Source organism: Lepidochelys kempii, chromosome 1 (assembly GCF_965140265.1).
Source record: "Lepidochelys kempii isolate rLepKem1 chromosome 1, rLepKem1.hap2, whole genome shotgun sequence".
In the NCBI taxonomy this organism is placed as follows: domain Eukaryota; kingdom Metazoa; phylum Chordata; order Testudines; family Cheloniidae; genus Lepidochelys; species Lepidochelys kempii.
In genome coordinates this window covers 164,094,742-164,119,350 of record NC_133256.1, presented here as the reverse complement: position 1 = coordinate 164,119,350, position 24,609 = coordinate 164,094,742, and the positions used below count along the sequence as shown (strand labels likewise).

Genomic DNA, 24,609 nt, shown 5'->3' with positions numbered 1-24,609 from the left:
GTTTAGAAGAACTCTTCTAGTGGTTGGCCTGGTAGGCAGGGCCAACATCCCCTGCATAGACTTTAAAGTAACTGTCTCCAGTCACTGTACAGATGAAGACAAAATCCATGATTGAGGATTAATGGTGAAACTAGTAGAAAAAAGGAAATTTAATTGGTGAAATACATTGTACATTGCCTCACATATTTTGACTAAAACAATCTTTCTCAGGCTTGTTATGTGAGAGAATGTCTTTTAGGGAATTCATACAGCTGGGATATTATACACACATATAGGATTTTGTAAAGGTGGCAAATATTAAAAGGGCTTTAAAAATTGATCCTTAGCTTCCAGGAAGGAAATAGAAAACGTTAGTTAAGCAAAAAGAAAAGGAGTACTTGTGGCACCTTAGAGACTAACAAATTTATTTGAGCATAAGCTTTCGTGAGCTACAGCTCACTTCACCAGATGCATGACGTTAAGCAGTGTACTGAAGAGTTTTAGGACTACCCTCTGAACCTAAGTTCTCCGCAAAGAGAGCTGGAAACTTTTTTTTCCCCTCGCCTTTTCCTTGTTTTTCAAAACCTTGCCACAAAATATATTTGATAGTCTTCAACAGAGACAGTCCCACAAAAAATACATCTTGAAAACACGGTGTCCTCCATCTGGGGTTTTCTTGGGCAAAAAGCATAGGGTCATTTCTGATCTTATTTGGAACCAATATGCAATTGCATGAGCCTATCTAGTTCTCTGTGTTTGCATTTTGGAGCATGATGCCATTCTTTTTTGAGTGCAGGAGAGGGAAGACTTCTGGGTTCTCAGACCTTTGAAGATAATGCCAAAACATGTATATTGGGGTGATCCGTTGACTTCTGAACACTTTTGCCTGTGTACTAGTATAAGTGCAAAGTGGTGAGGCAGTTGTTAAAGTAAATAACAAGATTACTTTCTTATTCTCTTATTTGTGTGTAATTTTTGTGTGTGTGATTTTTTTTTTGTTTTGTCTTTTTAGGAAACCACAAATAACTTACATTGCTCAGTGCATGAACCTGATCCTGAAAAAATGTGCTCTGTGCAAGTCATGTATAAAGAGATGAAAAAAAAAGAGTGGGAATACAGTTATGATGATGATAGCGAAAGTGATAGTGAAAATTCTGGTGAATATACTAGACATGACGACATCTTGGGCAGAGTTCCAAGTTCCCATGCCAAATCAAACACCTTCGTGCACCAGACTATAGACTATCCATCTGCAGAGAGTAGCAGTGAAGCAATTGAACTTCTGGGTTCTGAGGCAGAAAATTCTGAAGAGCATCAATCTGTCATTAGCGAAAATGAAAGCACAAGTAGAGTGTTCTTTCATCCTTCATCTGAAGTAAACAGTTCGTCAACTTCTGGGTTAAGTAACAGTGCTTGCTTTAACATAAACTTAAATACTGTGATGCTGAGAGACCCTGACAAGACCCGGGATGATTCTGCAACATTAATCTCCCAGCAAAAGGATGCAGTTGACTTTCAAGATTCTAGTGCTTCTGATGCACTTGAATCAAAATTTTTTACTAACACAGTAGATGTTAAGAAGCCAGATTGTCATAATATCTCACATGAATTGCAAAAACCTAGTATCTCGGATGAAAGTGATGCATCAGATTCTGAATACATAAGGAGATGAATTGGCGAAAGCTAGAACCACTTTATAAAACATGAATAAATAACTGGTCATGTTTCAGAGTTTCTCTTTCTGGTTTGAACGTACAATTCAGCTTCTGATGAACTCTGCATATTTTAAATTCTAAATATATGCCTGTACATTATAAAAGCATGCAGGACTCATACATTAATTAACAGTGTTTTGGTAGCTTAGGGCTTCTCTACACTAGGGGTTTAGTCCAGTCTAACTCGAGTTAGTGCAGATTGAAAATACCTGTGTACACATGAAGCAAACCCTAACCCTTGGTGCAAATTCTGGAGTCCTCCTTCAAAGTGTACTAAGTTCAGTGAAAATTGAGTTAGTGCAGACTATCACTCATATCTGCACAATGTTGCCACATGGTACTTTAGCACTCCTCCAACATCTGTCCGACACTGCTTTGTGGGGTCAAATGATAGGTATGTGGGCACCATCAGTTGCCCAATACAATCAGGAAACCCTTGCATGCCGAGCCATCAGTAATCTCCTGAGCATTACCAAGATTTATAACCTGGTGCAACAGTACCTTCTGCGTGGCAGCACACACCTGCGTGACAATGCCTCCAACAGTCGATTGCCCCACATCAAATTGGTTGGCTATGGACCAGTAACAGTTGGGGTGGCCAGCTTCTCAGTGGGTTATGGGACTTTACATGTTGATATGGTGCCACTGCAGCTAGTTCAGCACAGATCTCGGAAAAGATTGCCTTCACTGTCCTGAAATTCTGTTGCCACGGCTGGTCATCCCGGATCTGCAGAACAATCCTCTCCCACCAATCAATGCTGCTTTCCTGAGCCCAGAAATGGCACAGCACCAAGTGAAACTGCTCCAGGAAGAGTAGAATAGTAGGTGCTCAATGTCCTGCTCATTCCTCTGCTACTGTCGCTGGTAGGTGATTGGAGGCCAAAGCCACCCAGCACTGAGAGCTCAAATAAAGTCCAGACAGCCTCTGCGCATAATCATAGTTGCCAGAATCGTGGTGTGGAGCATTGTTGCCTCCATGCTGGCCAACAGCAGTTCGAAAACGATGCTAGCCTTCCCAGATAGAGAGGAATCGAATCAGGGTAGATGGAGCAAAACATGGAATTCTGAATTTTACCTTAAGTCCCAGAATTCCTCTGGTTTCTGCAATGCATTTCACAGTGTGCAACAAGACAAATCCCAGAATGCACACAGTTCAACAGCAAAGCAAAGGACCATCGGATACTCACCCAAAATGCCACATGCTTAGTTCGCTCAAAGCCTCCACCATGTGTATGAAATGATGCGAATTGAAAGAAGGCACAGCTGTCCCGTATACATGCTGTTAGAGCAACTTCTATATTGTGCACCAACTGATATGCATCAGCTGGAACAAACTAAACCCGTTGTTCAGACAAGCTTTTTAGTGTACAATACTAGCTTTATTTCACACACAAAAGCGATGTACAGATCTGAAGGTAAATATATGTAGCAACAGTATATTGCAGTTATTAAACTTTGTGAATTCTCACACATTGTGGTCCACAGACAAGTCCACTTTAAGTGTTTAATAAGTAGTAAACCTTTACCAAAAATTCACCGTGAGAAACAGAAATAATGATGTTACCATATGGGTGGTTTCACCACAAAGTAATCTCCACAAGCAGTCTCTGGAAGGTCTGCTCTATATTGGTGGTTACTTTTAAATATGTTTTAACCATTGCAAACAATAGAGTAATGCTGCATTCCTGTAAATGAATTAATCCTACACAGAAGCTGTTTATGCAGAGAAAGCTGATTAAGTGAAAACCATGGGAAAAGAATGAAAACTGCCATTGTTTCTGAACTGTATCTCCTATATTGATAACATTTAAACAGATTCAGCATTTACCTCAATCTATAGTGAAACCGAGACCAGACAGCTAGTAGATGGTCATAGCACATTTGGTGGGTTCAGACCCAGAAAGAGCACTCTCTTTTAAAAGTCTTCAGTATAAAATAAGACATTATTATTTTTCCACAAAGCATATTTCATTGCAAAACACTGAAGGTGAAATCTTGGTCCCATTTAAGGTCTGGTCTACACAACAGAGTTATGTTGACACAAGGCAGCTGACATTGACCTAGCTATGGAAGTGTCTAGACTTACATTTCTCTCCCACCGACATTAACTGCACTGCTATGCCGACTTCATAACTCCACCTCCACGAGTGGCATAGAGTCAAGATTGATGTAGTTAGGTTAACACAGAGTCCGTGTAGACACTGCATTGCGTATGTTGACTATTACTGGATTTCAGGAGCCATTCTAAAATGCCCCACACTGACAGTACAACCCATAAAAATGTTCCTGGTGAGGATGCGCACTACCGACACAAGGAACAAAGTGTGGACATGCACAAGCAGTGTAATTATTGCAACAGCTGTATGCCGAAGTAAGTTAGGTTGATTTAAATTTGTAATGTACATATGGCCTTTGTCAATGGGACTTTTGTCATATGTTTCTTTGGGGCCAGGATTTCACTTGATAATTAAAGCAGCTTAAAATAGTATAAGGTATTAAGAAATACTACAGAACATATTTAGACTTGTACCATAGATACAAAATCTTTATCAGAAGTTAAAGTGTGAACTTCTAATGCAATGTATGATGCTGCATGGAAATATTCCTTTTTGTAATGACATAACCAGGAACTGTGTATGTGCCAGAAAGTATGTAAACCAGGAAACACACAATATTTTAGGAGCAGAGTTCAAGCTGCTAAAATAATTCAACAGGTCATTCCTAACTGGTAATGGAAGTGGATGTCTTTGTGTTTGTTTGTTTTTATTTTAATTACCTTATTACGTTTTATATATTTTTTTACATTTTTTTAAAATGATCAGCTACCACATTGTATTTTTGAGGTGTAGTAAATGCCTTTTTAAAATCAATAAAAGTTTTTGAAAATGTCTAACTATTGCTCTGGAATATTTAGTAATGCTACGTATGTGCTCCATCTAATCTTGTGGATAGATTTAAGAATGAAGATAAACTGAGTCAGATTCTGTGTTTCATTCTGGCCCCTTTGTGCCACTGGAAAGCCACCAGCTCTTAGCAGATGAGAATTTCCTCAGCATAGGGAAGCTTTTAGCTGATGTAGAGCTGACATACCCAGCTCCTGTTCCAATCTGACTCTGGCATAGGGGACAAGGAGGTCCCATGGCCATGTGCACTGTGCTCCAGCTATGACTATTGTCCCTTGGCAACCATTGCCAGCCAGTCTTGGAATGAGAGGGAAGGTCCTCTCATGGATCAGTAACTGGTTAAAAGACAGTAAACTATAGCTCATAGAGCTAGCTTAGCCTTTTATGTAATGCAAGGAATACAGGCCTGTATCCTGTAAAACATTGGCTTAAGCAAGTTAGCATAAGTAAAGTAGGCCTATGACCCTTAGCATAGATAAAATGGCCTGACAGTTACCCTAGACTTTGGGAAACTGGGAATAGCTTGGTCAAGAGAAAGAGTTGGTCCAGAACAATACCAAGCAACTGCAAGAACACTGAACTGGTACTGGGTTTGGCTATTTCAGGATAGAATTGCAGGCAGGTGTTTAACCACATACGTGCTTTAGCAATAGGTGATGTATATGATAGAGCAGCGTTTCTCAAACTGTGGTCCACGGACCCCTGGTGGTCTGCGAGGGTACCCCAGGGGGTCAGCCAGCCCCGCTGATAATCTCCCCCTCCCTCCCTCAACTCCTACCTCTCCTTCCCAGCGCCTCTTGCTCGCTGGGGAACAGCTGTTCCTCAGCATGCATGAGGCACTAGGAGGAAGCGAGGGGAGCAGGGACAGGGGGCACTTGGGGGAGGGGGTGGAAAGAGGCAGGGAAGAGGAGGGGCAGAGGTGGAGCAGGGGCGGGAAGAGGTGGGGTGGGGCCTTGCAGGAATGGGTGGAGTGGAGGCAGGGCCTGGGGCTGAGCAGGGGGACTTGGGGTCCATGAAAAAAATTAAATCAAGGTGGGGGTTGTCAGGTTGCTAAAGTTTGAGAACCGCTGTGATAGAGCTAAAAGGCTTTAATACAGGGGTGGGCAAACTACAGCCCACGAGCTGTTTTAAGCCGGCCCCTGAGCCGCACCAAGCAGCTTGGCCCCGCTCTGGCCGGGGCGCTGGGTCGGGGACCAAGCCGCATGGTGCAGCCCCGATCCGGCCAAGGTGCAGGGTCAGGGCCACACCACAGCTCGGCCCTGGTCTGGCTGGGGCACTGGGTCAGGGGCCGAGCCACGTGGTGCAGCCCTGCTCTGGCTGGGGCACTGGGTCGGGGGCCGAGCCACGTGGTGCGGCCCTGCTCTGACCAGGGCACAGGGTCGGGGCCACACCACACGGCTCGGCCCCGCTCCAGGGGGTGCTGGGTCAAGGGCCACACCCCTGGGCCTCTTCCCAACCCCCTGCCCAGCTCTGATCCCCCTCCTGCTCTCTAAACCCCTCGATCCCAGCCCGGAGCACTCTCCTGCATCCCAAACCTCTCATCCCTAGTCCCATCCCAGAACCCACACCCCCAGCCAGAACCCGAACCTCTTTCCGCACCCCTGCCCCAGCCCTGATCCCCCTCTTGCCCTCCAAACCCCTCAGTCTCAGCCCAGAGCACCCTCCTACACCCCAAACTCCTCAGCCCCACCCCAGCACCCGCACCCCCTCCCACACCCCAGCCCCAATTTTGTGAGCATTCATGGCCCTCCATACAATTTCTATTCCCCAATGTGGCCCTGGGCCCAAAAAGTTTGCCCACCCCTGCATTAATATGTTAACCTATAGGATAAGCATACCTCAATATTATGAGGGCAAGGAAGTTAGAACTGGACATGGAAGGGTGGGCATCTGAACAAATATTCATGATTGTACCCAGGCCCTGAGCCACCATGTAGCAGAAGCTAGCTTTCTATCATTGACCCTTCAGCTCTTCGTTGTTATCTACCACCGACCTTTGGTCACTGGGGTTCTGGACCATTGGATTCATTTGGCATGCCAGGGGCAGGGCTGGTCCTTTGTCACCACCAGGTCTCCAAGGAAGGGTAGGAGTATATAAATAGATGAGCATCTGCAGGGAATGACACCAAAGACAGCAGTAATACAGTATTAGGTGTTGCGGTTCAGTGATGAGACAGAACACAGCTTTATGCAAGCAAACAGGCTGGTCAGCGGAGATGGGCTGTTCTGCCCCCCCTGCCTTCCACCTTCTCCTTTTATTATATTTCTCCCCCTAAGCATTACACACTGCTACACAAAGGAATGTATGACGTTGATTCATATGCTTAGTTACCATCCTCTATCTACTACAATCCTGGATCTCAGGCCTTGAGCCCAGGCTAAAGAAACCTCCCACAGTTGCTGTCCAAACAATCAAGTTCTCAGGGTTCATATCTAGCCCTTGTCCTTGGATAGAGCAATGTGTGCATTGCTCCTAGGAAACAGTCAGGGTGTGCCCCGCCTGCTTCCAGGTGGAATAGCTAGACATTAACCCTTCAATTAGGAGTATTTGTTTATGTGGTTCACAGCTTTATTGTCTTTACTTATTATTTAAATAAAAGTGGCTGAGGCTTGGCTTTGCCCTCGATGTGAATATCTTTGCCATACACCCCAGGGTTCCCTACAAGATATTGAGTTTGTTAGTTTTAATTCTGGGATGAGAACCTTATTACCCCCAGCTCATTATATTAGTATCTATCGGCAACCAATACAATTATTAACCATTAAAAAGGATCAGGCTACAAAACAAAGGGTAGGAATGGATGGTCAGTTTTCAGAATGGAGAGTGGTAAATAACAGTGTTCCCCCAGGATCTGTACTGGGACCAGTGCTGTTCAACATATTCATAAATGATCTGGAAAAGGGGGTAAACAGTGAGGTGGCAAAATTTGCAGATGATACAAAATTACTCAAGATAGTTAAGTCCAAAGCAGACTGCAAAGAGCTACAAAGGGATTGTGCAAAAATGGGTGATTGGACAACAAAATGGGAGATGAAATTCAATGTTGATAAATGCAAAGAAATGCACATTGGAAAAAATACATACAAAATGAGAGGGTATAAATCAGCTGTTACCACTCCAGAAAGTGATCTTGAAGTTATCGTGGATAGTTCTCTGAAAGAATCTGCTCAATGTGCAGTGGCAGTCAAAACAACTACATAAGAGAATTTAGGAACCATTAGGAACGGGATAGATAATAAAACAGTAAATATCATAATGCTACTATATAAATCCAGAATATACCCACCTTCAATACTGTGTGCAGCTCTGGTTGCCCCATCTCAAAGAAGATATATTAGAAATGAAGAAAGTAGAGAGAAGGGCAACAAAAATGATTTAGGGTATGAAACCGCTTCCGTCTGAGGAGAGATTAAAAAGATTGGGACTGTTCAGCTTGGAAAAGAGATGACTAAGGAGAGGTAGGCTAGAGGTCTATAAAATTACAAATGGCGTGGCGAAAGTGAATAAGGACGTGTTACTTACCTATTCAGATAACACAAGAACCAGGGGTCACCCGATGAAATTAAGAGGCAGCAGGTTTAAAACAAACAAAAGGAAGTACTTCTTCACACAACGCACAGTCAACCTGTGGAACTCATTGCCAGGGGATGTTGTGAAGGCCAAAACTATAACTGGGTTCAAAAAAGAACTAGATAAGCTTATGGAGGATAGGTCCACTAACAGCTATGAGCCAAGATGGTCAGGAATGCAACCCCATGCTCTGGATGTCCCAAAACCTCTGACTGGCAAATGTTGGGACTGGACAGGAGGGGATGGATTAATAATTGCCCTGGTCTGTTCATTCCCTGTGAAACACCTAGCATTGGCCACTGTCAGAAGACAGGATCCTGGGCTAGACAAACCACTGGTCTGACCCAGTATGGCCATTCTTATGCTAACTCCATTGATAAGGCCCCCTGTTCAATGATGTGTTCAAATTATGTCTTTACTTACACCTGTACAACCCTACTCCTGTGCAATCCAGTCCATAACTGAGGACAATAAGACTATACAGATGTAACTGAAGGCAGAATTTGGCCAGCAGAATCTTTTATTACTGAAGATGATGCACCTCTGATAAAGGACTGGTATTCCCAATTGACAAATGTCTTTTCGCTAAAATGAGCATTGATTATGATAGTACGAACGCAAAATCATCATACTAATGGTGCTGGATTCTTTATTCTATTCATTGTGGACCATATCCTGAAGTCCATAACTTTTACTTAGGCCCTTTTTCAGGTAAAACTCCCACTGCTTTCCCTGAGAGTTTTGGTTAAGAAGGGGCTGAATATGAACTATGTGACTTGTCCTGTGTTTGTCTATTTCAATGCATGCAATTATTCCATTAGTACACTAATCTCCATGCCTACAGTTACATAATGAATTTTTGTCATCGTTTATGTAAAATACCAATAATTAGAGTCATAGATGAGTTTAAGGCCAGAAGAGACCACCAGATCATCTCGTCAGACCTCCTGTATATCACAGGCCACCAACGTCACTGGGCACCCGCACACTAAACCCAACAACCAACATTAGAACAAAGAATTACAACCTGCCTCGGGAAACTAGACTATTATGTGCCACGGGCACAGAATAGGAGGTACCGAGGTGCACCAGTGCCCAAGGCCCTGCAATGGCAAGGAAATGATTAAGTGAGATATAGCCAGATAATCCTGGCAAGTGACCTGCACCCACACGATGCAGAAGAACGTAAACCACCCCCCCCCCAGGTTCATTGCCAATTTGTCTTGGGGGGAAATTCCTTCCTGGCCCCACATATGCTGGGTGATCAGTTAGACCCTGAGCATATGAGTAAGAACCAGACAGCCAAGCACCTGAGAGAGAGACTGGTCAGTGGTACCTCAGAGCCTGGACCCTCCCCATCCAATGTCCCATCTCGACTAGGGCCATGCCTGATGCTTCAGAGGAAGGAGATTTAAAAAACAAAACAGAATACATTGGGGGGGGGGATCCTTCCAGATCCCAGCAAGTGGCCAGATGAAACCATGAAGCATGAGCTTTTCAAAATATGAGACAAACCGGAAGTGAGCCCCAGAGCGGCTGAGCCCTGCCCCCCACCATCACAAGCAACCCTGTCATTCAACTCCAGTCAGAAATTTATCCAGCTCTCTCTCATAATTAATTGAGTTGTTTGCTCCCACAATTCCTATTGGGAAGCTGTCCCAAAACCTCACCCCTTTGATGGTTAGAAATAAATTTCCAGCCTGAATTTGTTCCTAGCCAGTTTATATCCATTGATTCTTGTACCAACATTGTCCTTTAGCTTAAATAGCTCTTCATGCTCCCTGGTATTTAAAGAGAGCAATCATATCCCCTCCCAGCCTTCCTTTTTCGAGACTAAACAAGGCAAGCTCTTCCAGTTTACTCTCATAAGAGAGGTCCTCTATTCCCCTGAACATCTCAGTAGCTCTTCTCTGCACCTGTTCCAGTTTAAATTAATCATTCTTTAACCGGGATGATCAGAATTGTGCATACTATTCCAAATGAGGTCTTACCAGTGCCTTGACCAATGGGCATTAATACCTCTCTCTACTAGAAATGCTTCGCTTGATACATCCTGGAATTACATTTGCCTTTTTCACAGACACATCACATTGGTGGCTCATAATCTTCCTGTGATGGACCCACATACCCAGGTCTCTCTCCTCCTCTGTCACTCTCAGCTGATGAACCCCCAGCTTGTAGCAGTATTATTACTACTGATTATTAGACCCTAAATGGATGACTTTGCACTTTTTACTATTGAATTTCATCCCATTTCTGTCACTCCCCAGTCTTCAAGGTCATCCAGATCTTCCTGTGTAATATTCCGATCCTCCTCTCTACTGACAATGCCTCCCAACTTTGTATCATCAGCACATTTCATTAGCCCTCTGCTGCTTTTTGTGCCAAGGTCATTAATAAAAATATCAAATGAGATTGGTCCCAAGACCCATCCGTGAGCAACTCCACAAGTAACTTCCCTTCAGTCCTTTATTCGTGCTTCTGCACAACCCATTGTCTATTCCCCATTAGCCCATTCCTTATTTACCTTACAGTTTTTGTACTGATTCCCCATCTTCCCTAATTTAACTAATAATTACCTATATACTACCATCTCAAACACTTTCTTGAAGTCCAAGTATATTAGATCTACTGCACTTCCCTTATCTATAAAATCAGTTATTTTTTGGTAAATCCATGTTACATTACATCCCTTTTACCATTTACCTCCATGAATTTAATTATTTTTTCCTTTATAATTTTTTCTAAAGCCTTAAAGACTACTAAGGTCAGACTAACAGGTTTGTAATTACCTGGATCATTTTTTTCCTTTTTAAAATATAGATATGACATAAGCTATTCTCCAGTCATATGGTACTACCCCTATAAATAGATAGATTTATTAAAAATCATTGCTATCAAACTAGCAATCTCGTGTGCCAGTTCTATCAGTATTCTGGGATGGAATTTATCCAATCCCCCTGATTTCAGCCCATTAAGATCTTTAACATTTTCTTCCACCTCAGATGTGGTAATTTCCATTTCTAGACACTCATTTCCATCAGCCATACTGCCTTCATGCACACGGTCGATATAATCATCCTTACTGAAAACCAAGACAAAGTATTCATTTACTTTTTGGGCCATACATGGATTATCTTTAAACTCCTCCTCATCCACATAGCCTAACAGCCCAACCTCATCCTTCCTTATTCTCTTTTTATATAACTCAAAAAACTCTCATTGTTTATTTTAATTTCGTTGGCAAGAGCTAATGCAGCTTCACCTTTAGCAATTCTCACTTTATTTCTACACTTTCTAACCTCCACAGTGTAGCTTTCTTTGCTAATCAACCCCTTTTTCTAGTCCCTATAGGCTCTCTGCTTACTCCTAATAATCTTTTTGAAGTGGTTAGTATGCTCAAATAAATTGGTTAGTCTCTAAGGTGCCACAAGTACTCCTTTTCTTTTTGCGAATACAGACTAACACGGCTGTTATTCTGAAACCTTTCTTTAACTAGTTCCCTTAATTTCCCCAAATCTGCCCATCTGAAATAAAAAATCATAGTTGATGACCTGGTTTTGATAATCCTCCCATTTAATTTAAACCGAATCAGCTGATGATGGCTCAATTCAAGGTTATTTCCTATGACCAGCTCTTCTAGGATGTCTGCACTGCTTACAGAAGCTAAATCCAAAATTGCATCACTTCTTGTTGGTTCAGTAACAATTTGAGGAAGAAAACGGTCATCTGTCACATCCAGGAATAAGGGGGCCTACCAGCATTAGTAGCATTTATTCTGCAATCCATAATCCAGGAAGCTAGTCTCCATATTATGACACAATTCCTGGCAGGATTTATTTTTCTAATAATACTAAAGAGATCACTATCCATATCCAAGACTGACGCTGGGGGTCTACAGTAGACCCCTAACATTATCCCAACAGAACCTCTTTTACCATCCTTCCACGAAGTTATTTTGACTCAGACAGATTCTCTCTTGTCCATAGCATCACTTTGTATTTCTTCGCAGCTTGCTGCGTCATTGATATACAACTCTACCCCACCACCTTTACTGTTATTCCTCTCTCTCCTAAACAGCAAATACCCTCCCTCCAATACCTGTATTGCTGTCATGAGAGCTAATCCACAATGTTTCTGTTATCCCTATATCTGGTTTGAACTCCTGCACCAGTAGTTCCAGTGCCTCCATTTTATTGTCCAGACCCTTTGCATCCACTACAAGCATTTCATTTGTTTTTCTTGCATTTCACCCAGTTTTCTAGCCAGACTGGATGAAGACCTTTTACGAAGGTTACGTTTACACACCACTGGCGATGACGTGTAGCGTGCATGTAGTTACATGCCACATTGAAAGGCATACTGCGGGGCGCACCTCCGTGTGCCAGTGAAAGGCTCAGGCAGAGGGAGTCAGCAGAGAAAAGCTTCAGCCGCTCCCTGCTACTGGAGCCTTTCACTGTGGCAAGGAAAGACTTTGGAAGGGAGGAGACGGCAAAGGAAGCTAAGCCTTTCCCCACTGCCTCGCACCTTCCCGAGCTTTTCCCCACTGCCAGTCTTTCCCTGTATCAGGGAAAGACTTCAGCAACAGAGGAGCTGGTGGAAGCTTTCTCTGCTGCCTTGCCGCTTCGAGAACCTTTCCCCTCCGCTGGAGTCTTTTCCTGAGGAGAGAAAAGGCTCCAGCAGCAGGACACCACACTACTACAAATAGCAGTGTCCACGGGAGGCATGGCTTGGGAGAGGAGAGAGCCATATAGGGCATGTATTCAGGTACATATCCACACCCTTCAGGCATGACTTTACTCTCCTATGCCAGGCCTAACTCTCTACACTCCTGTTTATACTTGTGCTGAGTGGGGGGAGGCTACCCAAGTAGGTACTCTACACGCTGCCAAAAGAAGCATGCAGTGTAGACATACCCTTTTAAGTGTAACACCTACCTGCCTACTATGCCAATCAATATTTGTATTTTGTTACTCCTTGCTGTCCATAGTGTTACCTAGTGGTGTTCCATTGTCTCCTGTTTTATCTTAATTTAGCTCTGTCTCCTGTGTACTGACACCAGGCATGGAGATTTCATGAATCTCTCCCAACCTTCCCCCTTTATAGAATCATAGGGTGAGAAGGGACCGCAAGAGTCATGTATGTAGTCTATCCCCCTGCCAAGATGCAGAATTTGTTGTGTCTAAACCAGCCAAGATAGATCAGGCCAAAAGAAATCTGATGAGGTTCAACAAGGACAAGTGCAGAGTCCTGCACTTAGGAAGGAAGAATCCCATGCACCACTACAGGCTGGGAACCGACTGGCTAAGCAGCAGTTCTGCAGAAAAGGACCTGGGGATTACAGTGGATGAGAAGCTGGATACGAGTCAGCAGTGTGCCCTTGTTGCCAAGAAGGCTAACAGCATACTGGGCTGCATTAGTAGGAGCATTGCCCGCAGATCGAGGGAAGTGATTATTCCCCTCTGTTCGGAACTGGTGAGGCCACATCTGGAGTATTGCATCAAGTTTTGGGTCCCCCATTACAGAAAGGATGTGGACAAATTGGAAAGTGTCCAGCAGAGGGCAACGAAAATTATCAGGGGGGTGGGGCACATGACTTATAAGGAGAGGCTGAGGGAACCTGGCTTGTTTAGTCTGCAGAAGAGAAGAGTGAGGGGGGATATTTGATAGCAGACTTCAACTACCTGAAGCGGGGTTCCAAAGAGGACAGAGCTTGGCTGTTCTCAGTGGTGGCAGATGACAGAACAAGAAGCAATGGGCTCAAGTTGCAGTGGGGGAGGTTTAGATTGGATATTAGGAAACACTATTTCACTAGGAGGGTGGTGAAGCACTGGAATGGGTTACCTAGGGAGGTGGTGGAATCTCCATCCTTAGAGGTTTTTAAGGCCCAGCTTGACAAAGCCCTGACTGGGATGATTTAGTTGGTGTTGGTCCTGGCTTTGAGCAGGGGGTTGTACTAGATGACCTCCTGAGGTTTCTTCCAACCCTAATCTTCTATGATAGATCCAGCCTCCTCTTGAAAACCTCCAGCAAAGGAGCTTCCACAACTTCCTGAGGCAATTTGTTCTACTGTCCTACTGTAAGAATCTCTCCAGCTGACATAGGTTTCATATCTCAGAGTGATGTAGTTATACCAAAGTAAATGTATACTGGGTAGACCTGGCCTGAGAAGACTGAAGTCATGGGACGACTTACATGTAATCAGACCCTTAATGTCCCTGTACTTCTGTTCCTCCTCTGTCAAGTGGGGATAATATTTCTCTAGATCTATGAAGATGCACTAAAGTTTGCAAGTCACTCAGGTACTATAGTGATGGGGAATATCTAAATCAGTGGTTCTCAACCTTTCCAGACTACTGTGCCCTTTCAGGAGTCTGATTTGTCTTGCGTACCCCCAAGTTTCACCTCACTTTAAAACTACTTGCTTACAAAATCAGGCATAAAAATACAAAAAAGTGTCACAGCCACTATTACTGAAAAATTACTTATGTTCTCATTTTTACCATATAATTATAAAATAAATCAACTGAAATATAAATATTGTACTTAGTATAGAGAGCAGTGTAAACAAGTCATTGTCTGTATGAAATTTTAGTTTGTACCAGCTTTGCTAGTGCTTTTTATGTAGCTTGTTGTAAAATGAGGCAAATTATCTAGATGAGTTGATGTAGCCCTTAGAAGACCTCTGCGTACCCCCACGGGTACACATACTCCTGCTTGAGAATCACTGATCTAGATGTATACTGGTGTATGTGCTGAGCACTGTTAACTCTGCTATTGATTCCAATGGCAGCTAAAGATGCTCTGTACCTAAACAGGGTCTGACCCATTGGGAATAGCTACAAATGTATGATTGTTAAGAGATATTTTTATATGTATGTGCAGTAGGTAAGATTGTCATTATAGTAAATATATATAAAAATCCCAAAGAGCAGGACAGATGGTCCCAGAAAAAATATAACATATTCATAAAGAGAATTATATTTCCCCTTTTATTAGCAACCAACAGCTTTTGCCCCAGCATGATTTCTTCCAGGGGTGGATAAATGGAAGAAGGTATCATTTCTCTTTGATAGTTACAAAGTGGTACAGTAAGAGTTACAAAACTGGAGTATTGTACAAGAAAAAACTGTTAACTCCCGCCCACCACCTTTGCTACAATACTACAAGAAGGTAGCACAAGAAATCCCCACCAGCACACACAGGAGAAAGAGCTGGTGGGTGGATAATGAGGGGAGAGCTGAAAATATAGATTTACACTAGGGTGACCAGATAGCAAGTGTGAAAAATCGGGACGGGGGTGGGGCGTAATCGGCATCTATGTAAGAAAAAGTCCCGAATACCGGGACTAGGATGACCAATGTCCAGATTTTATAGGGAAAGTCCCAATATTTGGGGCTTTGTCTTGTATAGGGCGCCTATTGCCTCCCCCATCCCCATCCCGATTTTTCACACTTGCTGTCTGGTCACCCTAATTAGGAGTGTCCCTATAAAAACAGGACCTCTGGTCATCCTCCTTTACACCCAATGCGGTGACTCCAATGATCTCGGCGATGGGTTTCTCCCTCCTGGGGGCTGGGCGCTCGGTCCGCCTGGAGATGGCGGGGGATTGGTTTGGCCCTCTCGGTCCCCAGCGGGATACAGGGAGCTGGCAGCAAACGCCTCCCGGAGCTTTCACCTTGCCCCAGTTTGAGCCCAGCTGCTCCTGCTCTGCAACGCGCAGGGCCCGGCGCTGCGGGGGCGTTTGCGAGCGCAGCGGGCAGCGCGTTTCCTCCTGGCGCGCCGCACAGGGGACAGAGTTCACCTGCAGGAAGGAGGGCCGGGCCGGGCTGGGCCGGGCCGGGCCTGGCGAGCTCGCCCAGTGCGGAGGCGGGACCAGGTGCCGGGCTAGGAAAGCACTCGAGCTGGGGGCCTCCGCTGGGTAGCAGCCAGGCGGGCGCTCCGGCCGCACCCCGCGGGCAGCCAGGGGGACCGCCAGCCCTTGCCATGGCCCGGCGTTTCCTGGCGCTGGTGGCCGGCTGCCTTGTCTCGTCGGGTGAGTGCCGCGGCGGCTCCTGCCGGGTGGCGGTAGGGAGGCAGGAAGGGGGGGGTCGCTTGGCTACTTCCCCCGCGGGTCCTGGACCACGTGTGCCACAGCGGGGCTCCGGCACTTTCCCCGCCAGCGCTCCTTTCCCAAGGGAGCCCCCAGTGCGCAGGCGGCGGCGGCGCCTCCCCCCAGTGGCTCGGCCGGGGAACTAGCCGGGGCGCAGGAGGCCGGGGCGCCGGGCCCACGTAGAGCAGGGCCGGGCCGGGCCCTGCCCCAGAGAGCTTCCAGCTCCAGAGTGGGGCTAGGGAGAAGGTGGGCTGCTGAGCCCCAGGGCGGGCTGGGAGGCCCCCAGGCGAGACTGTGCGCCAGCAGCCAAACGCTTGTCACCTGGTCTGTAGGCAGCCCCACAAAGAGAGTTGGGAGGAGGGGTTTGAGGGAGGATACTTAGGTAGTTTTAGATGCGGGAGGACTTGGTGCAGTCCTGGCCCTCTCCCCCAGACCTGGATGACAAAACTCCCATCGACTTCAAGGGGGCTGGGATTTTGCCCTTAAACTCAGATCTTTGGCCAACACCATCTCGGGCTTTCCCCTCTCCATAGCCCTGGGCCAAGCGTGACTTTCCCTCTAGCTCAGTTGGCTTGGTTGCAGACTCAAGCCACTTCAGGCAGGCATGTTTTCTTCCCCTCCCCATAGCTCCCAACAAAGGACATGGTGGTGAAACACATCCGTGGCACAGGACAGTGACTGATGTCCTCAGGTTGCCTCCTGGCAGCATGGGAGTTGAGAGGGGTTGGTTGGGTAGTTCTCCAAGGGGACTGGTTATAGAACCATAGAAGCGTAGGACTGGAAGGGATCTCAACAGGTCATCTAGCCCAGTCCCCTACACTTGAGGCTAAGTAATAACTAGACCATTCCTAACAGGTGTTTGTCTAACCTGCTCTTAAACTCCTAATGATGGAGATTCCACAACCTCCCTAGGCAATTTATTCCAGTGCTTAACCACCCTGACAGGAAGTTTTTCCTAATGTCCAACCTATACCGCCCTTAGAATATCAGGGTTGGAAGGGACCTGAGGAGGTCATCTAGTCCAACCCACTGCTCAAAGCAGGACCAATCCCCAATTTTTGCCCCAGATCCCTAAAGGGCCCCCTCAAGGATTGAGCTCACAACCCTGGGTTTAGCAGGCCAATGCTCAAACCACTGAGCTATCCCTTATGCCTCGCCCCGCTGCAATTTAAGCCTGTTGCTGCTTCTCCTATCCTCAGAGGTTAAGGAGAACTGTTGTTTACCCTCCTCTCAGGAGTGGCAGAAGCTCGCTAAAAGTGGGGAGCCACCAGTGCCTGAACCATGGCTCTACACATGCACCACCTCTTCCTCCCAAGACCCTACCCCCTGCTTGTTCCTCTCCACCTCTTCCCCCACCCCGACCCCAATCATTTGCCCCTTTTGGCCAGTAAAAAGGGGAAGGGCATAGCCTACCGCTTTTAAAAGTGACAGGGCCATGGGCCCCTGGCCTGCCTCCTCTTTTTAACAACCTTTTATGTACTTGAGAATGGATATCAGGTTGCCCCCTCCCCAGTCTTCTCTTTTCCAGACTAAACCCAGTTTTTTCAATGTTTCCTCATAGGTCATGTTTTCTAGATTTTTAATCATTTTTGTTGCTCTCCTTTGGACTTTATCCAGTTTGTCCACTTCCCTGAAATGTGGCACCCAGAACTGAACCCATTATTCCAGCTGAGGCCTTATCAGCACTCAATAGAGTGGAAGAAATACTTATCATGTCTTTCTTACTCCTGCCATACCCCTGGTCCTCTGCTCAGTGCTACCAATCGAAAAAAAAGCAGGAAATGCTCAGAAAAAAAATCATGCCTATGTTGTATGCAATGGCTGTTGCAGTGGGATCAGGAGTTGACTGATCCTTGCAATTAAGTGTATGGTGGTTTTCATTCCTGACCTCCCCAGTACTCTGCTGAGTTGCTTGATTCTCAGGACTTCCCAAAGGCCCAGATCTGAGAAATCCCTATCTTTAAAACCCTTTTGCTGGGGCCACTTGGCCAATTCAGAACCTTTTCATTTTCAAAATATCAGTCTAGTGTACATTTACTCTAGAGTTTAAATATTGCTGCACTCTAATATCTTGTTTATGAGATTTATGATTAGGGAAAGAGAATGGTCTTCGGCTGATCTTTGGTATTAATTAAATATTAAGAGTCAGATTTTCCTCTCAGTTGCACTGGTCTAATTCTATTGAAATCAAAAGACTATGAACAAGGAGAATTTGACCCTCCCGATCAGGGGTGGGCAAACTTTTTGGCCTGCGGGCCACATCTGGGTATGGAAATTGTATGGCAGGCCATGAATGCTCACAGAATTGGGGGTTGGGGTGTGGGAGAGGGTGAGGGCTCCGGCTGGCGGTGTGGGCTCTGGAGTGGGGCCAGGGGTGAGGGGTTTGGAGTGCTGAGAGGACTGCAGGCTGGGGGTGGAGCAGAGGGGTTCAGAGTATGGGAGGGGGCTCCAGGCTGGGGCAGTGTGGGAGGGGCTCTGGGCTGGGGGTGTGGGTTCCAGGATGAGGCCAGAAATTAGGGATTCAGGATGCGGGGGAGGGGGCTCCAGGCTGGGGCTGAGGGGTTCGGTGTGTGGGAGGGGGCTCCAGACAGGGGATTGTGGTGTGGGGAGGGGGGCATGAGGGCTCTGGCTGAGGGTGCAGGCTCTGGGGTGGGGCTGGGGATGAGGCGTTTGGGATGCAAGAGGGTTCTCTGGGCTGGAACCGAGGGGTTCAAAGGGTAGGAGTGGGATCAAGGCTGGGACAGGAGGTTGGGACGTGGAAGAATGTCAGGGGTGCAGGCTCCAGGCGCTGCTTACCAGAAGCAGCTTCCGGAAGCAGCAGCATGTCCCCCCCTCCAGCTCCGATGCAGAGGCGCCAGCCAGGCAGCTTTGCGCACTGTCCCATCCACAGGCACCACACCTGCAGCTCCCATTGGCCGCAGTTCCTGGCCAACGGGAACTGCAGAGCCGGTGCTTGGGGCTGGGGCAGCTTTCGGAGCCCCCTGGCTGCCCCTACGCATAGGAGCTGGAGTGGGGACATGCCACTGCTTCTGGGAGCTGTGCAGAGCCACAGCATGCGCGAAACGGGGCAAGCCCCTGACCCCACTCCCTAGTGGGAGCTAAAGGGCCAAATTTAAAGGTCTGATGGGCTGGACGCTGTTGCTTTGCCCACCCGTGCTCCACAACTAAGGGCATCAATCAGCCAAAGACCATGTGACTTGTGTAGAGGGAATGTGTCTGTATAACTGAAACACCCCAGATTCCATGCAGCAACTGAAGAAAATAGCAGTGAAGCAAAAGTACTGAAGCTGATATTTATATTTTTTAATGAAATTTGAACAATAAACATTTTAAAATAACATTTATGCTATGGCCAGATAGAGCTACCGCAATTTACAACAGCTGAAAAGCTGGCCCTGTGCTTATAGAGACTATCTTATCAAGTCTTAAAAGTGATCTGAAAAGGAATTTCTTCTTAAATGGATCTGAGCCTGAAACATTAGGGATAGTTTGGGAGGGCCATTTTATTTTACAAATAAAAATAAGTGTTTCCACGTTGCAAATAACAAGCATCATGTCAAGTTTTGCCTTTTATGGTTTTGCTGGAGGACTTTTGTGAAGATGCTTTTTGTGAGCTCTCCCATTGTAGTTGAAGGTGGGGTGGTGAAATTTTAACGAAGGATTCATTAGGTAGTGGAGTCAAATAGATGATAAAAATTAAAACTTCATATAGTCTAAAATCTCTGCTCTTCTGAATTGCAGAGAGCTGAGACTCTTGCCTCCTTTGATGTTGTTTCCTAATTAGTTCTCCAGTCAGACAGACAAGATGTGGTTTTTGGGAGAGGTGGGGAAAGCACCAAGCAGAACTTTTTTTTTTAACAAAAATCTTTCACACCTCTTTTCATTTGTTTATGATGTATAAAGGGGCACAAATCCACTTCCCTTTCCAGGTCACTTTTATTTATATTGTGTTGAAATCGTGAGTGTAGAGAGTTGTGTAGCCTCTTTGGAGAAAATGAGATACAATGGAAGCTTCTTGATGCAGCCAGAAGGCTGCTTTGCCAAAACAGTGTTACCTCATGTTGTCTGCCATGGTTTATTTTCTACACTAGAAAATTGGACATTTTCTTTCCAGTTTTTCAGCAATGGTGTAGAGCTCTGAAAATGACATGGGATGAAAAATAACTGTCTATACTGGACCTTATGCCCTTTGGAAGCACTGGGGCAGCTGCGCCATTGCTGAAAAATAGTGCCAATGTCCTAGTTCCAATAAGGCCCTAGTATAGATGGCCCCATAGAGGACTGGATTTGACTTCCTTTGGAGCCAGTCAGTGGCTCTTGAGTTGGCCACAGAGGGTGTTGTAGAGTGTATGGAAGTCTATACCTCCCTATTTCCCATAGTTGAGCATAACACCTCTACAGCACTGATAATCTGTGACAGAGAGACAGAGTTTTGAACTTGGTCCATTTACAGTAGTTTCATCTTGGTCTACATTGAAAAGTTATGTTGGCATAGCTACATTGTTCAGGGGTGTGAAAATCCACCCCACTGACCAACATGGCTAACAAACCCCCCAATACAGATTGCTTCCATCTACGCAGCTAATGTCTTCCAAGGAGGTGGTGTTTCTACCCTGACAGAAAAACTCCTTCTGTTGGTGTGGACTGCATCTGCAGTATGGGTCTATGCCAGTATAGCAATGCTGGTATAGTCTCCATAGCGTAAACATATCCTCAGTATGTAGCAGATCAGGAAATATCTTGATGGCCATAGATGAAATCTGGTTCTCACTGATGTCTATGGGACTTCTTCCATTGACTTTAATTAGGCCAGAATTTCACCCCACAAGCTCATTTGGCAAGGAGAAAAGTGAAATGCCAGAATTTCTTTAAATCAAAAATTCTAGATCCAAATTATGTACATAAGTGACATTCTCTTCTAATTTAATGGACGTTCTGACTGAAATTTTATGGGTACAGGAAGAGGTCACATTTGAGGAAGTAAACTCTGTACTTGAAATGGAGTTCCTGTGTTAAAATTTAGTTTCTGTCTTGTGCAGGTGCATGGAGTGTACTTCTCACACATTAGTTTCATGCATTATTACATCTACAATATGCACATAAAGTTGCTAATTAGGTTTTTTTTCTTAAAGAGCATGCACATTATTTGGTTTCTCTCCTGTGATTTAAAATGAAATCGGCTCTGAAGCACAATACAAAGCACAGCTCTTAGTGACTGGCTTGGCTGGTATAATTTCTAACTCATCTGTAAAGAATCAAAATGATGATCATAACTCAGTAGTCACGGAAACTACTAGTTAGCAGTACAGTATGTGTATATTCCAGCAATACTTCTAGTCTCTTTTCCAGTTTTCAAAAAGGGTTATTTGTTACTTCAGTCATTGGAAGAACATATATTACACTGGTTTGTTTGTTTTTCAGCATTTGGAATTGTGCCAGAACCAAAAAATGTAAGAATTAATTCATTTAACTTGAATAGCACTCTACAGTGGGATCCACCTACTTTTCACAAAGAAAATATTACTTATACAGTCGAGTCTATAAGGTAGGTCTAAGAGCTTTGTGTATTTACCTTTGCAAGATGTCTTAGATAAACTTACAGTTTATAGTATTGTGTTCTTGTGACTTTTTTTTTTCCAGACGTGGACTGTCCCTTTCTTTTGGCTTATGCACATAAGACACCTTCTCCTGAGCTAGATACATATTAGAGGGCAAGCTTTATAGTTTTTAATATTCATTAGTTTGTCACATATTCATCTGGAATGGGAAACACCATGTAATCTTAACCGTAATCGGTCAGCTACATGTAAATTTACATCCTCTGTCCTAGGAAACTACTACTTCAACAGGCTTAGTACTGATGCATTCTCCCACGTTTTCCAATTTCTAATGCAGGCAACAGGTTCCACTTTTTCCCCAGAGCAATCTGTTTGTCAGGGCCCTCTACAGACGCGGCTCGTGAAGTTCAGCAAGAATGTTCCCCAGTCTGCTGCCTCTGTGCTCAAAAGCAGAGGTTCTCAGCAGCTTACTCTGAGGCCCCTTTTTGTCAGGAATTTTTCCCATGTTTTCACTCCAGATTGGTCTTTGATTGGGAGGGGAAGAATTTTGTGGGGAGCACTCTAAAGAAGGCTGAGGACTCCTCTAGTCTAGTATTAGATCCCTGGCTGCTTCAGTAGCTGAACAAAGCCTAGACAGCAAATTACCCCAATGAGTCAAAAGGTTCATTTCTCGGCAAAGAAAGAGCAGAACCTTAGGTGGGGGAATGTCAGACAGTAGGGTGCCTGCTGAGCAAGGGCCTCTAAAAAGATGTAGAACACAAAGCAAGCATGTCTGCGATGTCAGTCAGCAGGGGGAAGGTACGAGGGATGTGTGGGACCCCCAAACTGCCAGGGTAGCAAGCTCCTGTTCCAGGGTGGGCTCTACATACAAAACAGAAGTAACATTCCACATGTTAACTAGTACCCATTCAAGACCTGGGCATATAATGAAAGATTAGGATAGTGTAAGGCCTATCCAAAGGACCATTTGTAGAAGGGTGAGAATTAGACTGAAAATGCAGGCATAGTTGAACTTGGCTTTGGTATCAGGCATTTTCTGTCTGCTCAATCAGGATTTGCAGGTGCCAAGTCAGAGCAAAAGTGTACTTTTTGCTGAATGGTCACCTTAATCTCTACCTTTATCATAAAGTAATAATAGACTATCCTAATAGATATTACGAGTGTCTAATACCTATATATAAGTATGTGATAGATATAGATATATCCATGTTCTTATTTTTTTTTAGCTAATGATTTTTGCCTGAGTGATAATTAGCAATGTTAATACATGGTGAGTGAGTACTGCCACTTACCTGCTTCACTGAAATGAAAGATATTTTCTTGTTCCTAATATATGACTTCGATGCAATTCTTTTGCCTCCTCTTCAGCAGTCTTTATAACAGGAATTTGTGTAAGAACATTGTCATCACGGAGTGTGACTTCTCTTCTCTGTCTGTATATGGAAACTACACCTTGCGAGTCAGAGCTGAATCAGAGAACGAAGAGTCAGACTGGGTGAACGCCATCTTTAAGCCACTCGATGACAGTAAGGCTTCCCCTACACGGGAAACTTTTGCCCACTAATAGCGAACTGTTAATTAAATAAAATTGCAATTAATCTGAATAAGTAGAGAGATTAAAATACAGATTGTTTTAAATTTGCAAATTATTTTAAGTAAAATATGAAATATCCGAGTCCTATTTGGTATACTTTTTGGGAAGAGAAGAGTTGCTCTCACAAATACTTCTGGGGGAATTCTGCACCAAAAAATTAAACATTCTGCTTACAGTATTTTCAAATTCTGCAAAATTCTGCATATTTTATTTGTCAAAATAACACAAGTTTCAATTATTTTTAGTCATTTATTTCAAAATACCTGTCAGCAAGTATGTCTGTAACAATACAGACAACAAAAAAGATTCAGGAAATGTTTTTTGACAAATAGGTTCCTTACTAGGCATATTAATACAGAACTGTGAGTAATAATTCATTTAAACTACAATACAGAAAGGTATTTCCTGCACCCCTCAGTAGCAGTGCAAAGGCTTGGGGGAGTCAGGGGTAATGGAGGAGCTGAGGGAGAGGGAAGTAATTGCTGAGAAGAAGCCTGGGTGTGAACTTGGAGGGCTGTTGGGTATGGGTGGGGAAAAGTATGGAACAGGTTTTTGTGGGAGGCAGGGAGGGATTGTTAAGGAGCTTCCTGCAGGTAGACCCTGGCTGATCCCTAGCCTCTCCCATTCAGTCAGGCACACCTGGCCCTGGCCCCATGTTTCCCTGCACCCCCATGTGTTGCACCCCCGTCCATGTGTCCCTCCATCCCCATGTAGACACTCACTCCCCCCATCCCCATGCAGCCCTGGGCCCACCTTGCTGTCACCATGTGTTTCTGTTCCCCCACCCAGCCACCCTCCTGTCCCAATGTGGCCCTGAGCCTCCACTCCCATTCAGCCCATGCCCCAGTCTGTCTTCCCCCACTAGCCCTTATGAGCCCCCATCTGACCACCCAGCAGCCCCATGCTGTCTGTCTTCCCATATCTCCTGTCTTCTGACCTGGCCTGACAGGCACTGTGAAGAAGGCAGGCTCTTTCTTTTCTCTAATTGGCTAGGAGCTGCTGCTCTGTTCTATTGCCACAATGCCCTCCGGTAGGCAAAAGGCAGAAGTGCAGCAACTTCCTGGCAGAAGCTTTTTTCTGTGCAAAAAAATTAAAAATATTAATGGCTCATTAATTATGCACAAGTGAAGTGGTGCAGAATTCCCCCAGGAGTACAGAAAATGTAGTAAAATCAAAAGTATATGTAGGTCATCATTG

The 24,609-nt window shown here is 45.0% G+C and overlaps 2 protein-coding genes across 11 annotated transcripts in view; both read left to right on the top strand.

The window, feature by feature from the left end:
* Positions 1-4,587, top strand: part of IFNAR2 (interferon alpha and beta receptor subunit 2) — a 36,853-nt gene extending 32,266 nt beyond the window's left edge. For all 8 annotated transcript variants that reach the window (XM_073361996.1, XM_073361986.1, XM_073362005.1 and 5 more), the window contains one exon: positions 992-4,587. In XM_073361996.1, coding sequence (XP_073218097.1) covers positions 992-1,651 — 660 coding nt within the window. In that variant the 3' untranslated portion in view covers positions 1,652-4,587. The remainder of the gene's footprint in view (positions 1-991) is intronic.
* Positions 4,588-15,734: 11,147 nt separating this feature from the next.
* IL10RB (interleukin 10 receptor subunit beta) overlaps positions 15,735-24,609 on the top strand; it is a 41,338-nt gene continuing 32,463 nt past the window's right edge. The window contains exons 1-3 of one of the 3 annotated variants that reach the window (XM_073361978.1): positions 15,735-16,203; positions 21,682-21,805; positions 23,187-23,344. In XM_073361978.1, coding sequence (XP_073218079.1) covers positions 16,155-16,203; positions 21,682-21,805; positions 23,187-23,344 — 331 coding nt within the window. In that variant the 5' untranslated portion in view covers positions 15,735-16,154. The remainder of the gene's footprint in view (positions 16,204-21,681; positions 21,806-23,186; positions 23,345-24,609) is intronic. The other 2 variants (XM_073361968.1, XM_073361958.1) reach the window with 2 other exon arrangements.